Source organism: Oryctolagus cuniculus, chromosome 1 (assembly GCF_051225735.1).
Source record: "Oryctolagus cuniculus isolate XC-2025 breed Fujian yellow rabbit chromosome 1, ASM5122573v1, whole genome shotgun sequence".
Taxonomy (NCBI): Eukaryota; Metazoa; Chordata; class Mammalia; order Lagomorpha; family Leporidae; genus Oryctolagus; species Oryctolagus cuniculus.
This window is the reverse complement of record NC_142867.1, coordinates 218,089,553-218,101,948: the sequence shown is the minus strand read 5'-3', so window position 1 is coordinate 218,101,948 and position 12,396 is coordinate 218,089,553. Positions and strand designations below refer to the sequence as shown.

General features: G+C 56.3%; 1 protein-coding gene across 10 annotated transcripts in view; it reads right to left on the bottom strand.

Annotated features, from left to right (window-relative positions):
• Positions 1-12,396, bottom strand: part of COL27A1 (collagen type XXVII alpha 1 chain) — a 133,823-nt gene that overhangs the window by 42,165 nt on the left and 79,262 nt on the right. For 9 of the 10 annotated variants that reach the window (XR_016224973.1, XM_089319611.1, XM_089319630.1 and 6 more), the window contains 3 exons: positions 8,651-8,704; positions 6,323-6,376; positions 6,061-6,114 (listed from right to left, as the gene is read on the bottom strand). Coding sequence is in view for 8 of the 10 variants with exons in the window: in XM_089319611.1 (XP_089175737.1) it covers positions 6,061-6,114; positions 6,323-6,376; positions 8,651-8,704 (162 nt within the window). In the remaining 2 variants the exon portion in view is untranslated. Of the gene's footprint in view, positions 1-6,060; positions 6,115-6,315; positions 6,377-8,650; positions 8,705-12,396 lie in introns of all 10 variants that reach the window. The other variant, XR_016224974.1, reaches the window with a different exon arrangement.

Genomic DNA, 12,396 nt, shown 5'->3' with positions numbered 1-12,396 from the left:
AGGAAGCGAGAGCGACATAGAGCTGGGAGTGTGGGGGCAGAGCGCGTAGCCTCAGCCCTGGCTCCCACAGGCACCATCTGTGGGACTGGCCGCCACCCTGAACATGGCCCATGCCCTGGGTGACCTGGGGGGGAAGGCCCTGATCTTTCTGGGAGCCCAGGTAGCAGAAAAAGGCTCCCCAGGATGAGCCGCATCCTTCCTGTTAATCTGAAACCAACATGTAGAAGCTACACCGGCCCTGTAAACCAAAGAGCTCCTTGGGCGCCCTCTTCCTCCCTTTCACTCCCACATGGGCCAGGGAAGGCGGTGGCCCAAGCCCCGGCCCTGAGGCCCACGGGAATATACCGCACTCCCGCCCCAGGAACAGCCCTGGGGCAAGTGTGGGAAGCAGAGGGGGCCAGGTGAGGGGGACCAAGGAGGAGGGTGGTAGGGCAGAGAGATGGGAAGCCACCCAGTCGTCTCGGATTTCTGCAGGAAGGAGAAGGGAGACGGGGTCAGGAGACCAGGCAGGGTTGGCTCTTTGTGCCAAGCCCTTAGGGATCTGATGAATGGACAAAGGATACATGAATGAATCAAGACCCAAGGGCAGGAGAAGGAAGGTGGAGAGCCTGCCTCACTTCTCTTCTTCTGGTCCCAGGCCCCGCTTGACATCCACCGGACAGGGACCCCTGATGGCTGCAGGGCTCCCTGCTCAGCACTGATGCTCAGGGCGGGATCCTGTAAGTCAGAAGTCTGCCACACTGCAGACAGAGGCCCAACACCTGGGGGGCCTGGGGACACTGCTGCTCCCACTTCTCCCCTGCCCACCCCGCCCCCAGCCTCCAGGGGTGCCACCACCCGGCAGACCTCATGGGTGCCGACCTAGCCCAATAAAAAGGTGGATCTGACTGCCTGACGGAGCAGGGCACGAAGGTTGGGTGAGCAGGGACCAGGTCCCAGAGCGAGGGCACGTGATGAGTGTCTGCCACACCTCAGCAGCCAAGTCTTGACTTAGAGGCAGCGGAGTGGCCGACAGACTGGGTTGTGCCAGGGCACTGCACACAGCTCATGGGAAATGCATCAAGACGAGTTTATTTTGAAGCAAAGGAAATGCAGACACACGAGGGGCCCTGAAGAGGTCCATTTATAGGCACGTAATTAAAAACAAATCTGCATGGATTACAAACATTTTTGCATTGAAATAAAACTTAGCTCTGAATTCCGGGCTCCATGAGCTTTCTGAAGCAAGCTCATTGCACCAGGGAGCCTGTGTTCAAATCCCAGCTCCGTCACCTACTTCCCGCGTCACCTAAGACAAGTTACTTAACCTTGCTAGGCCTCAGTCTTGCCACCTAAAAAATGGGGCCAAGAAAAGTCCCTGCCTCCTGGAGCTGCTGGGAAGGCATAATGGCACAGGAAGCCTTCAGGAAGAGGTGGCCATGCACTCCTTCCCAGCCAGGGCGGGGCCCAGACGACACCAAACCCAGCTCTGGTCCAAGGGGGCTCCCTGCAATGGGATAAACACCTTGACTGACCTCAGGGGGCTACAGGAGAACAGGGATGTTAAAGTGATGTTAAAATGCCAATCGATTAGCTGGAACCAGGTTCCTTTCGTGGTGATGCCTCACTACTCATGGTGTTAATTACTGTATCTAACAAGCAGCTGTTACGGTTGGCTTCACAGCGCTTTCTCAGTGCAGGAAGTTTGCGGAGCCCCACATCCTGCGCCATCCCGTGCGTTTCTCCTAACAGTCTCACGGACAGTCTCCCGGTGAAGGTGCCAACACCTTGCTAACTTACAGAGGAGGAAATTGAAGCTTGGAGAAGCTACAGTGTTGCTAACCATCACCCAGCCTAAGCAGGGGGGGCCAGGATTTGACAGCCCTCTGTGCTAGCCTGCTCCTCCAGCAGCTTCAGGGGCAGTAGGAACCCCACAAGACCCAACGGACCGGGCCCCTGCTGTACCTTGCAGGGTCAACAGCAACCCTGGGATCTGACCACAGTAAGCATCTGATTTCAGTACATCTGATGAACCCATTGAGCAGATGGCAGCACTGAGGAAGTGGGGAGGGATGGGGAGAGGTGGAGGCGGGGCGGTGAGGGATTCAGAAGAGGCCTGTGTCTTCCTTCTGTGCCCTGGCCTGGATGCCCCACCAGCCTCCAGGTCCCACTGGCCTTCCCTTTTGTCCCAGTGACTCCTGTCCAGGAGTTTCTCCTCCCACCAGACAGCCAGGGAGGCTGAGGTTTCAGGAGCCTGAGATCTGAAGCACAGGAGGCAGAATTTGGTGATGGACCACAAGGGTTGTCGTACTTGGGTTTCGGTCCCACTCTGGGCACCTGCCATCCCAACGGGCTCCAATGCCAAAAAGGGAGGCTGGGCAGCGGCCTCTTGGCTGGTAGGGCTGGAACTCCCAAACTCTCCTCCTCTGACCTGCCCACAGAGCCACTTGCACATCGCCAGTCCTTCCAGCCCCTGCCCACCGTGGCTTTTCCTCCGTCTGATGAACAGGCAAAAAGCCCCACGTTACTGGGAACCCGGAGTTCCAGACTGTCGCTCCCCGTCTTCGTGGGGGAACGACACAGGACCCTGCGCTGTTCTTTCGTCTGCTCGGCCCTCCCCGGGTTTGCTGCTGGTTCTTCCCGGGTTGGCTACTATCCCTTCCACCTCCGTGGAAGGGCAGTTCCCCCTGGCCACATTCCCCACTTCCGCAGGGGAGCGGCACACCGCCGGCCGGCTTTCTCGGGGGCTGCACGGGTGTTCCTTCAGCTAGATGTTCCCCATAGATGTTCCTGGTGCATGCCGTCTCTCTCCTCCTTTATAGTCCTCCTCCGCCAATCCCAACTCGGCTGAGTACGCTGCTCTCCAATCAGGAGCAAGTCCTACAGTTAATTGGTTGAACTGGAGGCAGCTGTGCGGAAGCTGTTTACTTCTCTCCCAGCGCCATATTGTGGGAGAGCAGATGCATAGAATAAGTCCTAATTCGAGTAACTTAGTCTAGTCCGGATTGCTCCCCACAGATCCCCCTTTCTTTTTATTTTTTGGCGTTGATACGCGCCTGTCTTCGGTGTCCCGCGGCACACACTCTGCTGCACTTGCTAGAGTTGCCACAGGCTCTTACAAGTCCTATCAATCAGGAAAACCGAATCCGGGTCCTCTCTTCGCCGTGTTGTGAGGAGGTTTTTAGGCGCTGATGCGTGCCTGTGTTCGGTGCCCTGCAGCGCATGCTCTGCTCTGCCTGCAGGGGACTTACAAGGCCTATCAGGCAAACCGAATCCAAGCCTTCTCATTGCCTTATTGTGGGGGAGACTTATTAGTGTTGGTTCGTGCCTATCTTCGGTGACCTGCAGCTCATACTCTGGTCGAGCTTTGCTGGCGCTTACCGCCTTAAATCAGGCAGACCGAATCCAAGCCTTCTAATTGGCATGTTGAGGGGAGGCCTTATTTTTCTCTATTTCTCTATCTCCGGGCATTCCTACCTCTCCCATTTCACTTCTATCTTCCAGCATTCCCATTTCTCTTTTACTTCACTTCCAAACTTCTGTTTCTCTTATCCCTGCGGCTTTCCGGCACCTCGCCCCGCCGGCGGGTTCCCGGCTCTGCGCCGCTTCAGCCCGCGCGCCTCTCTGCGCGGCTTCCCGGCTTTGCGCGGTCCGCGGTCTCCACGCTTAACCCTTTCGCGTCTGAACCACGGCCTACGCCAGCGTTCCCTATCTATTCACGCCCCGTGCTCTCTCTGCACGCGGCGGCTTCCGCGAGTAACACAGCGTAGCTTGCGTCTCCGCCACTAGGATTCAATCTAAGTTCCCCGGGCTAGCCTGGCGAATTCAACCCAGCGTACGTCTCCGCCCCACGATCTGGCTTCCCGTCCTTTGCTCCCCGGGCTAATCAGACGGATCCCAATCTGGCTTACGTCTCAGCTTCTAGTTTCAACTTTTCGCCCCCTATTCCCGGGCTAACTTGAGAATCCCAAAGTGGCTTTCGTTTCCGCCTCGGCCTGCCCCCCGCGGCTTCAATTTCCCTAACATTTTTCTCTACCCGGTATGTTTCCCCAAACTTTCCTCCAACAATACTCCTCCCTCATTTCTCCTGGCCTCTCCCCACAGTCCGCGTCGGAGTCTGTCTGTTCTAGCTTTCACTTTCGCTTTCGACCTTAGAGATTTCTCCCAGCTTCCCCCCGTAGTCCGTATCCGAATCTATGCCTAGGCTTTCAATAGCTTCTTCCGGCTCCTTTTTCGTCCGGCTTTTCCCTAGGCTGTTTGCTAGTCTCTCTCTCCGGTATTTTCCCAGTTCTTCCCTCCTAGGTTTGCTATCCGTCCTAAGTTTCCTATCCGAGTCACGGCACCATTATGTCGCTCCCCGTCTTCGTGGGGGAACGACACAGGACCCTGCGCTGTTCTTTCGTCTGCTCGGCCCTCCCCGGGTTTGCTGCTGGTTCTTCCCGGGTTGGCTACTATCCCTTCCACCTCCGTGGAAGGGCAGTTCCCCCTGGCCACATTCCCCACTTCCGCAGGGGAGCGGCACACCGCCGGCCGGCTTTCTCGGGGGCTGCACGGGTGTTCCTTCAGCTAGATGTTCCCCATAGATGTTCCTGGTGCATGCCGTCTCTCTCCTCCTTTATAGTCCTCCTCCGCCAATCCCAACTCGGCTGAGTACGCTGCTCTCCAATCAGGAGCAAGTCCTACAGTTAATTGGTTGAACTGGAGGCAGCTGTGCGGAAGCTGTTTACTTCTCTCCCAGCGCCATATTGTGGGAGAGCAGATGCATAGAATAAGTCCTAATTCGAGTAACTTAGTCTAGTCCGGATTGCTCCCCACACCAGACGCTGCTCCTGACCCTGAACGATGCAAACTTCCCAGTGCATCTAAAGAACCGTGGGAATGGCAGGGTCCCCGCTGCCTGGCACTGGCTTCTTTGGATGCCAGTTACTTACGTTCAGGCCTCTCCCCTGGGACAAGTCCCTTCATACCCCTCCTTGGCACCCCGTGTTGCCTGGCACAGAAGTACAAGTCTTTCAGCACAAGTCTTTCAACAATGAGAGAATGTTTGCCCTTTGCACCCACTCTGGACAGGGAGAATCTGAAGGGAAGGACCCATTTCTTAGTATTTTGCACCTCCAAGCCTGGGCATATATGCCCAGCACTCAGCAGGTGCACAAACAAGATGAGATCTGAGCTGGCCTTGCTTCCTGATCGGTGCAGGCAACCTTTGTGAGCGTTCCTTGGGGTACAACCCTTCAGATGCTCTCATGTTCTCATCAGACCCCAAGGATTCGGGCAACCTGAGCTCATCGCCCGGCAGCTCTGTCCTGGAATCAAGCCTGACTTTCCACCTGCCTGATGTCCACCCTGGAATGGTTCCCAGCCCCAAGCCCTGACCAGGGTTGAAGTGAGAGTCCTTGCCCAGGTTCCTCCCCCCATCAGCAGAAGCAGAGAGACCCCAAGCAAGTTCCACCTGCTCCAAATGAGAACAACCCTTCCCCCAGTCCTCAGCAGCCTTAGGGGCAGGGAGGGGGCTCCCGCATTGGGTGCTCCCAGCTGACCCATGTCCGAGCCTCCCAGCCTTGCCCATCATGCTCGCCGCCTAGAAACAGCCCTGCTCCTCTGAGCTCAGCCTCTTTGGCCCGAGCAGATGCCGTCTTTCTGCCTCAGCTGCAGGTAACCCTGGTTTATTGGATTCTCTCCACCAGGCAGGGATTATTTCTGCCATGCTGGCTGCTGGGCCTCAGCTCCTGCACCTGCCCAGGCACAGGTTTCCCTGCAGTTCCTGAGCCAAAGGACAAAAGCAGCAATGATACGGATGCCCAAGAAGTTCGAGCGATGAAGACCGTTCAGTAGCGGCCAACAGCCACGGCTGTGTTTCGCCCACACAGTCACGACCACCCTTCCTGTCTCTTTTCTTAGATAAGCAAATATTTAGGCTCCCACAAGTAAAATGATCTGCTCTGCAGATACAGCCAGGGAGCGGTGGAGCTCGGATCCGTTCCCTGGTCTGTCTGAGGCCAAGACCTCCTTATCTGTCCCAACCCCGGCCCCTACCCTTGGCAATGGGCCTGAGTTCAGGGGACCCAGGGCTTTGCTTACTGGGGGTCCAGGCTCTCCGGGTGTCCCAACACCACCTGGCGTTCCAGGATGACCCTGCCAAGAAAGAAGACAACGGAGAGGTCACCAGAAAGAAGTGCCTCTTCCTCCCTCAGTCCCACCTCGGCTGGCTCAGCCCCAGCCCAGGGCCACGGGGCCAGCAGCCAGGCCTCCCCAGAGTCATCCCAATGGCTGGGGCAGGAAGGGCAGGGGTGTCACCTGAAGCTGCGACAGAGAGGGATGAGGATGCAGACTTACTCCTTACCATCGCCCCCTTGGGTCCAGGTGCCCCTGGAGGCCCCATCACGCCTCGGTCACCCTGTGGCAGAGACAGCAGTACAGGAAGGTCATGGCTGTGGCAGCCTCTGTCGGGGGTGGGGTGGAGGGTGGGGGAAGGGCGGGACAAGGACCTGCCCAAGGTGTGTAAAGTTCCTGCCTGTCTCACGGCCACGGCACTCAGGTGGGGAGCTAGGGTTTCACTCAGTGGACACCAAGACCTTGGGCAGCTCCCACTGTAGCTGGCCACAGGTCTATCCCCAGGCCAGGATGGGCCCGATGTCCCCTCTGGTCTGGACCCATGTCACATGGTCCCTGTTGGGCCTGGCATCCCCTGGGCTGGGCTTGCTGAGGAAAAACAGACATGGAAGGCATCTGAGACGCTGGGGACGCTGGGACATGGCTCACTCCCTCTCCACAATCAGGTCAGGGCAAAGATGGTGGGTGTGGAAGTCAGAGCAACTGCTCTGGGTTCAAATCCTGGCTCTGTTTTTGTGTATCCTCCTAACTGAAAAGTACATATGCCAGACCCTGCTTGAAGCATGCTGAACAGAGACAGAACTGGTCGTGTGGAGCAAGACACTCATGTCACAGGGGGATGACGTAAGAGCTGCAGTCTGGAGCAGGTGCACAGAGGGAGGGGCTGCAGGGGAGGGCTTCCTACAGGAGTCTGGCTGGAGCCCACAGCTAAAGGATGCTTAAGAGTAATCCAGGGAGGCAGTGGTAGAGTAGGGTGAGTGGACCCGGCCCAGGGAAAGATACGGCAACAGCCTGGAGGTGAGGAGGGCCAGGGGCCGCGTGCTGGTGGGCTGCAGCTGTGCGGGACTTCACCGCGGGAGGAAGCGGAGTGAAGGGTACACAGGACGTTCCTGGATGGATTTTTGCAACTTCTCATCAATCTGTAATTACTTCAAAATAAAAAATTAAATTTAAAAGAAGGGGCTGGCGCTGTGGCTCACTTGGTTAATCCTCCACCTGCGGAGCCGGCATCCCATATGGACGCCGGGTTCTAGTCCCGGTTGCTCCTCTTCCAGTCCAGCTCTCTGCTGTGGCCTGGGAAGGCAGTGGAGGATGGCCCAGGTGCTTGGGCCCTGCACCCGCATGGGAGACCAGGAGGAAGCACCTGGCTCCTGGCTTTGGATCAGCATAGCTCCAGCCATAGTGGCCATTTGGGGGGGTGAACCAACGGAAAAGGAAGACCTTTCTCTTTGTTTCTCTCTCTCCCTCACTGTCTAACTCTGTCAAATAAATTTTAAAAAATTTAAAAAAATAAATTTAAAAGAAGTGGGGTGGGGTGTTGGGGCCAGCATTGTGGCTCAGCGGGCTGAGTCACCACCTGGGACGCTGGCATCCCGTATGAGCGCTGCTTTGCATCCCGGCTACTCCACAACTGATCCAGCTCGCAGTTAATGCGGCCAGAAAAGCAGGGAAGATGACCCAAGTCTCCTGCCACCCACGTAGGAGACCCAGATGGAGTTCCAGGCTCTTGGCTTAGGCCTAGTCCAGCCTTGGTTATTGTGGCCATTTGGGGAGTGAACGAGCAGATGGAAAATCTCCTGCCCTCTCTTGCCCCCTTTCTCTCTGTAACTCAAGAAGCCAGAGGGTCTGGGCTCAGCAGTGATGAAGAGTGGAGCACAGTGGAGCCTGGCTGGCCAGGTGTGATGAGACGGTATGCTGCCTCCCTTGACCCCAGTCGCTCTAGCTATCAATGGGACTAACACTGGTGTGGCACACAGGGCCAGGCACAGAGTCCGTGCTGTGCTGGGAATCAGACAAATGCGTACAAAGGCAGGCAGGTGCCCTTAGGCCCATGGTGGGAAACTGGCTGCTTTGGAGCCAAGATGAGGCAGTGTGACTTGGCAGGCAAAGTGTGGCCTTCGCGATGAACTTGATTCAAATCCCAGCTCTGTCACTTACAACCTGGGTGACCTTCAGCAAGTCACCCCTCCATCAGGGCCCCACTCATCTCATTAGCAAACCAGAGCTGCTTGGTGGGGGGGGGGTTGGTTAACGGAAACAAAGCAGCCTAGGAGAAGCTCACACTTCCTCTCGATAGCAGAGGAATCGTCCCCTCCTCAGTCGTCCGCCCCTGTGCAGTACCAGCAGGCAACTGCGGGGGGCCCCCAGTCACACCCATGAGTTGGTTGTCACACAAAAGTCTGACTGTAATTGAGGGTGGTGTCGGGAGGGCAGGGGGATGCCAGGAAAGGGGCACGGGCCCATGGAGGGTCTGGAATGTCAGGGAGAGTGGCCTCAATCTGGACATCCTTGGAAAACTTGAAACCCTGGGCACGATCTGGTCCCCAGCATGGCTCACCTTTTCTCCCACGATTCCTGGCTCCCCGACCAGCCCGATGAATCCCATAAGTCCCTAGGAGGCACAGAGGCAAAAGCGAGAGGAAACAAGGTGACTTGGAGTTGCTGTGTTTTCAGTGTCCCTCACCTGTGTCTTCCTGCCCCTTGAGTGTGGCGGCCCAGGTGCCACCCGCCCAGTGCCGGCGAGGAGCGCCTGGCCTCTTTCTGGGCACCGTCCCGACTTCCTTTGCTCTGCCAGATGGTTCTAATCCTGGAGCCAAGCAGTAGGGCCACTGCCAACACCCCCAGGAGTGCCACACATTCTTCCCGTGCCAGAAGCAGGCTGGGAGGCGGCCTTTAAGCATGGCTGGGAAGACGCCATCTGTCCCCATCTTGTGGGACCTCTGGGACGGTTTCAAAGAGGGAAATGAACCTGCTGGCTGGGGCAGAAATGCCTTGACAGTCTCCGCCAAAAGATCAGGTTGAAATGTGGGAAGTGGAGGCCTCTAAACTGTGTTCTGAAACACACACATGCACACACACGTGTGCACATACACACAGTGACAACCTGCCTCTGTGTTCTGGGGCTCTCTGGGCAGCTCTGCCTTGCAGTCCCCCTGAGCAGGTACCAGGCACAGGGGAGGTGGGAGGCCTAATACAAGTCTCCCAGGAGGGCGGAGCCATTTCTTGTTGAAGCCCCGCCCTTTTCCCTGCTGAAAAAAATGTGTAGGTTAGGAGTGCAAAAGTAGTTTTGGAAGCACCTAAATTTGCAGCCAAAAATTTCTGGGAGAATTAGGAAAGATGAGGGATAAGCAGACTTGTCCCATAAAATCTGCTTCCTGTCACCCAAACCCTGGCCAGCGCAAAATGAGACCTGCGCTGCACCCAAGAGGGGTTGGAGATGCCAGTTCCCCGAGACCCACGCTTCCTGCCCCCCAGACAGGGGCAACTTCAGCCAGGACCGGCTGTGCATGGTTGCCCCAGCCTGGGACTGTGTCGCCGGCTGTGGCTGCAAAGCCCATGTACCTGCCTCTGCGCCTTGAGGCCCCCAAAGCAGTGAGGGGGGCCCCAGATCACCCTGAGACCCTGACACATGTTGCCATTATGGGAGGAACCGGGTCTGCCCCAAGAGTCCCTGCAGGGGTGAAGCAGGAGGTGAGAGGGAGCTGGTACAAGGTAACGTGCCAGCTAACCGTGGCCAATGTGTCTCAGAGAATAACAAAGTAGGTATCTGACTTCTGCAACAGCTTACATTAAAAAAAAAATCAATGAGGGTATTTCCAGGGTACTAGCAGTATTACCAACACAGACTACACAAGCCCTGTGCCTGGCACTTTATCTACAGCGCTGTCATTCAGCCTCGGGGTTTGCAGAGTCTGGACCAATCCCAGAGTCTTCTCTGAGCCTCATCTGCAGAATGGGCATAACAAAGTTCCCTCCCTCCCTGCTGGGCTCGCTCCAAGCATCCGAGGTTATGCACGGCACATACAGGCACCCAATAAATGCTAGCTTTCTCCCATCTCATCCTGGTTTATTTCAAAAGGGCACGGGGTTAAGCCAGAGGCCCAGGCTCCCACAAAGGAGCAGACAGGCATTTGGAAGACGCAGAGGAAAGGGAATAAAATTGCTCTGCTAAAAGGCCCCTGCCTGATGGAGCACAGAAAGAGAAATTTCATAGCTACTTTAAATTTATGAGCTGCGGGGTCCTGGAACGCAGGCAGGTGATAAACCTCAGACAAGAAGCCAAACAGGATCCTAATGAATAAAGACCATACAGCAAGTGCCCAGTCCCTGCCCCCCGCCACGTCCCACTCCGGAGGCCCCCTGGGGCACTGTCCGGGAACATCCTGGCACCCTGTGCTATGGATGGTCCAGGGAAGCCAGCCCCGGAGGCCGAGGGCTGCCGCCTGGCGGATCAAGGGGAGAAGCTGCTGTGAAAGCCACAGGTATGCTGGCTCCACTTGGGCTGGCAGAAGGTACAGGGCAGAGTTGGTGCCATTGCCTATAGGGGGCACTGCACAGGTGGGCTCAGAGTCCCCAGGCCTGGTGCCCACAGTGCCTGCAGATGGAGGGCCAGGGTCTGCACAGGGGCTGGTCTGTCATCCCCCTGCCCCTCTCAAATGTGACGTTCTGCTGGACCCCAGCACAGATGGTTGCACATGCTCCGCTGGCTGCACACGCAGGGTTAGGGGCTCCCATGCTCAGTTCTCCCCCAACAGAACTTCCTGTAGGCAAGGTCCTTGCCTTGTCCCCAGTACCTAGGACAGGGCCAGGCAGGCGTCTGCAGCTGGCAGATAAATGCACTTGGGAGATGGGAGCTTTCCAGCCCTTGTGTGTGTGGGGGGGGTAGGTCTGGGGAGCCCAGCAGACCTCAGTGTCAGCCTTGGCTTGAACAGTTTTGCTTCTGCCTGCAAGATCTTGAACAAGACGCTTAACTTCTCAGAGCCCCGGGTTCCTCACCTGCAACACGGGGGAAATGAGCCCCACAGCCACGGGGTGTTGAGGGCACTGCAGGTGACAGTGCAGGCAGTGTCTGGCACAGGCCTGGTACCCGGCAGGTGACCCGTCGATGCAGCTGTCACTATGACTATAAGGAGGTCCCATGGCATGAGCTTGGGAACTCTTTCCCAGTATCCTCTGATTCTGCCATGCGTGGGAAATGCCTGCCCTTTACACTGTGACCACAGAGGGAGGGGTCAAGGGCACGGCCAGTGTGGTGCCCAGCGCACCGCAGGTCAGCCACCGGGTCCAGCTCTGATTCCTAGCTCAGAAAGCGCCTCTCCTTTCTGTATGGTCCCAGCTGCCTGGGCCTCTGCGGACCAAGTGAGCCCAGGCTAAACCAGGCAGGGTTCCCCCGCTGCTGGCCCCAGCTCTGCCTCTGTCCCACCCACTTGTCACCCTGGAAGAGCCATTTCCTCTCCATGATCCCCGGAATAGCAACATGGGTGGAATCCAGGGTCTCTGTGAAGCTCTAAGGTTAGAATTCAGAGGGTCCATGAATTTGAACTTGAATTAGAAAAATTTACAATTTGCCTTGCAATATCCTCTTGTTGACATTGAGCATTTCCTGCAAAAATGAGTGTAAGCAACAAACCGCGGATCTCAAAACACATCCCTAAGGCTGTGACCACTTGACAGTTGAGGCTGCTGTGATCACTGCTTAATGTGTTAATATAGAAACGCAGGGGCCCGTGTTGTGGCACGGTGGGTGGAGCCACCATGTAAAAGGCCGGCATCCTCTACTGGTTGGTGTTCCAGCTGCTCTGCTTCTGATCCAGCTGCCTGCTAATGCACTTGGGAAAGCAGCAGATGATGGACCAAGAGCTTGGGCTCCTGCCACCCATGTGGGAGACTCAGCTGCAGTTCTAAGATCCTGACTTCAGCCTGGCCCAGCGCTGGCCATGGTGGCCATTTAGGGAGTAAACCAGAGGATGGAAGATCTTTCTTTGTCTTTCATTCTCTCTATATAATTCTGCCTTTCACATAAATAAAACAAAATAAATCTTTTTAAAAAAACTTATATCAGAGCATGTCACATTTCAACATATTTCCCTATTTTCAACATAGTTGCTTTCTTTTACTTTTTATCTTACGCATTAAAAAATTCTACTCTGGGGACCAGCACTGTGGCGTAGTGGGTTAGGCTGCTGCCTGCAGTGCCGTCATCCCATAGGGCACCAGTTCAAGGCCCAGCTGCTCCATTTCAGATCCAGCTCTCTACTGTGGCCTAGGAAAGCAGTAGATGGCCCCTGCATCCACGTGGGAGAT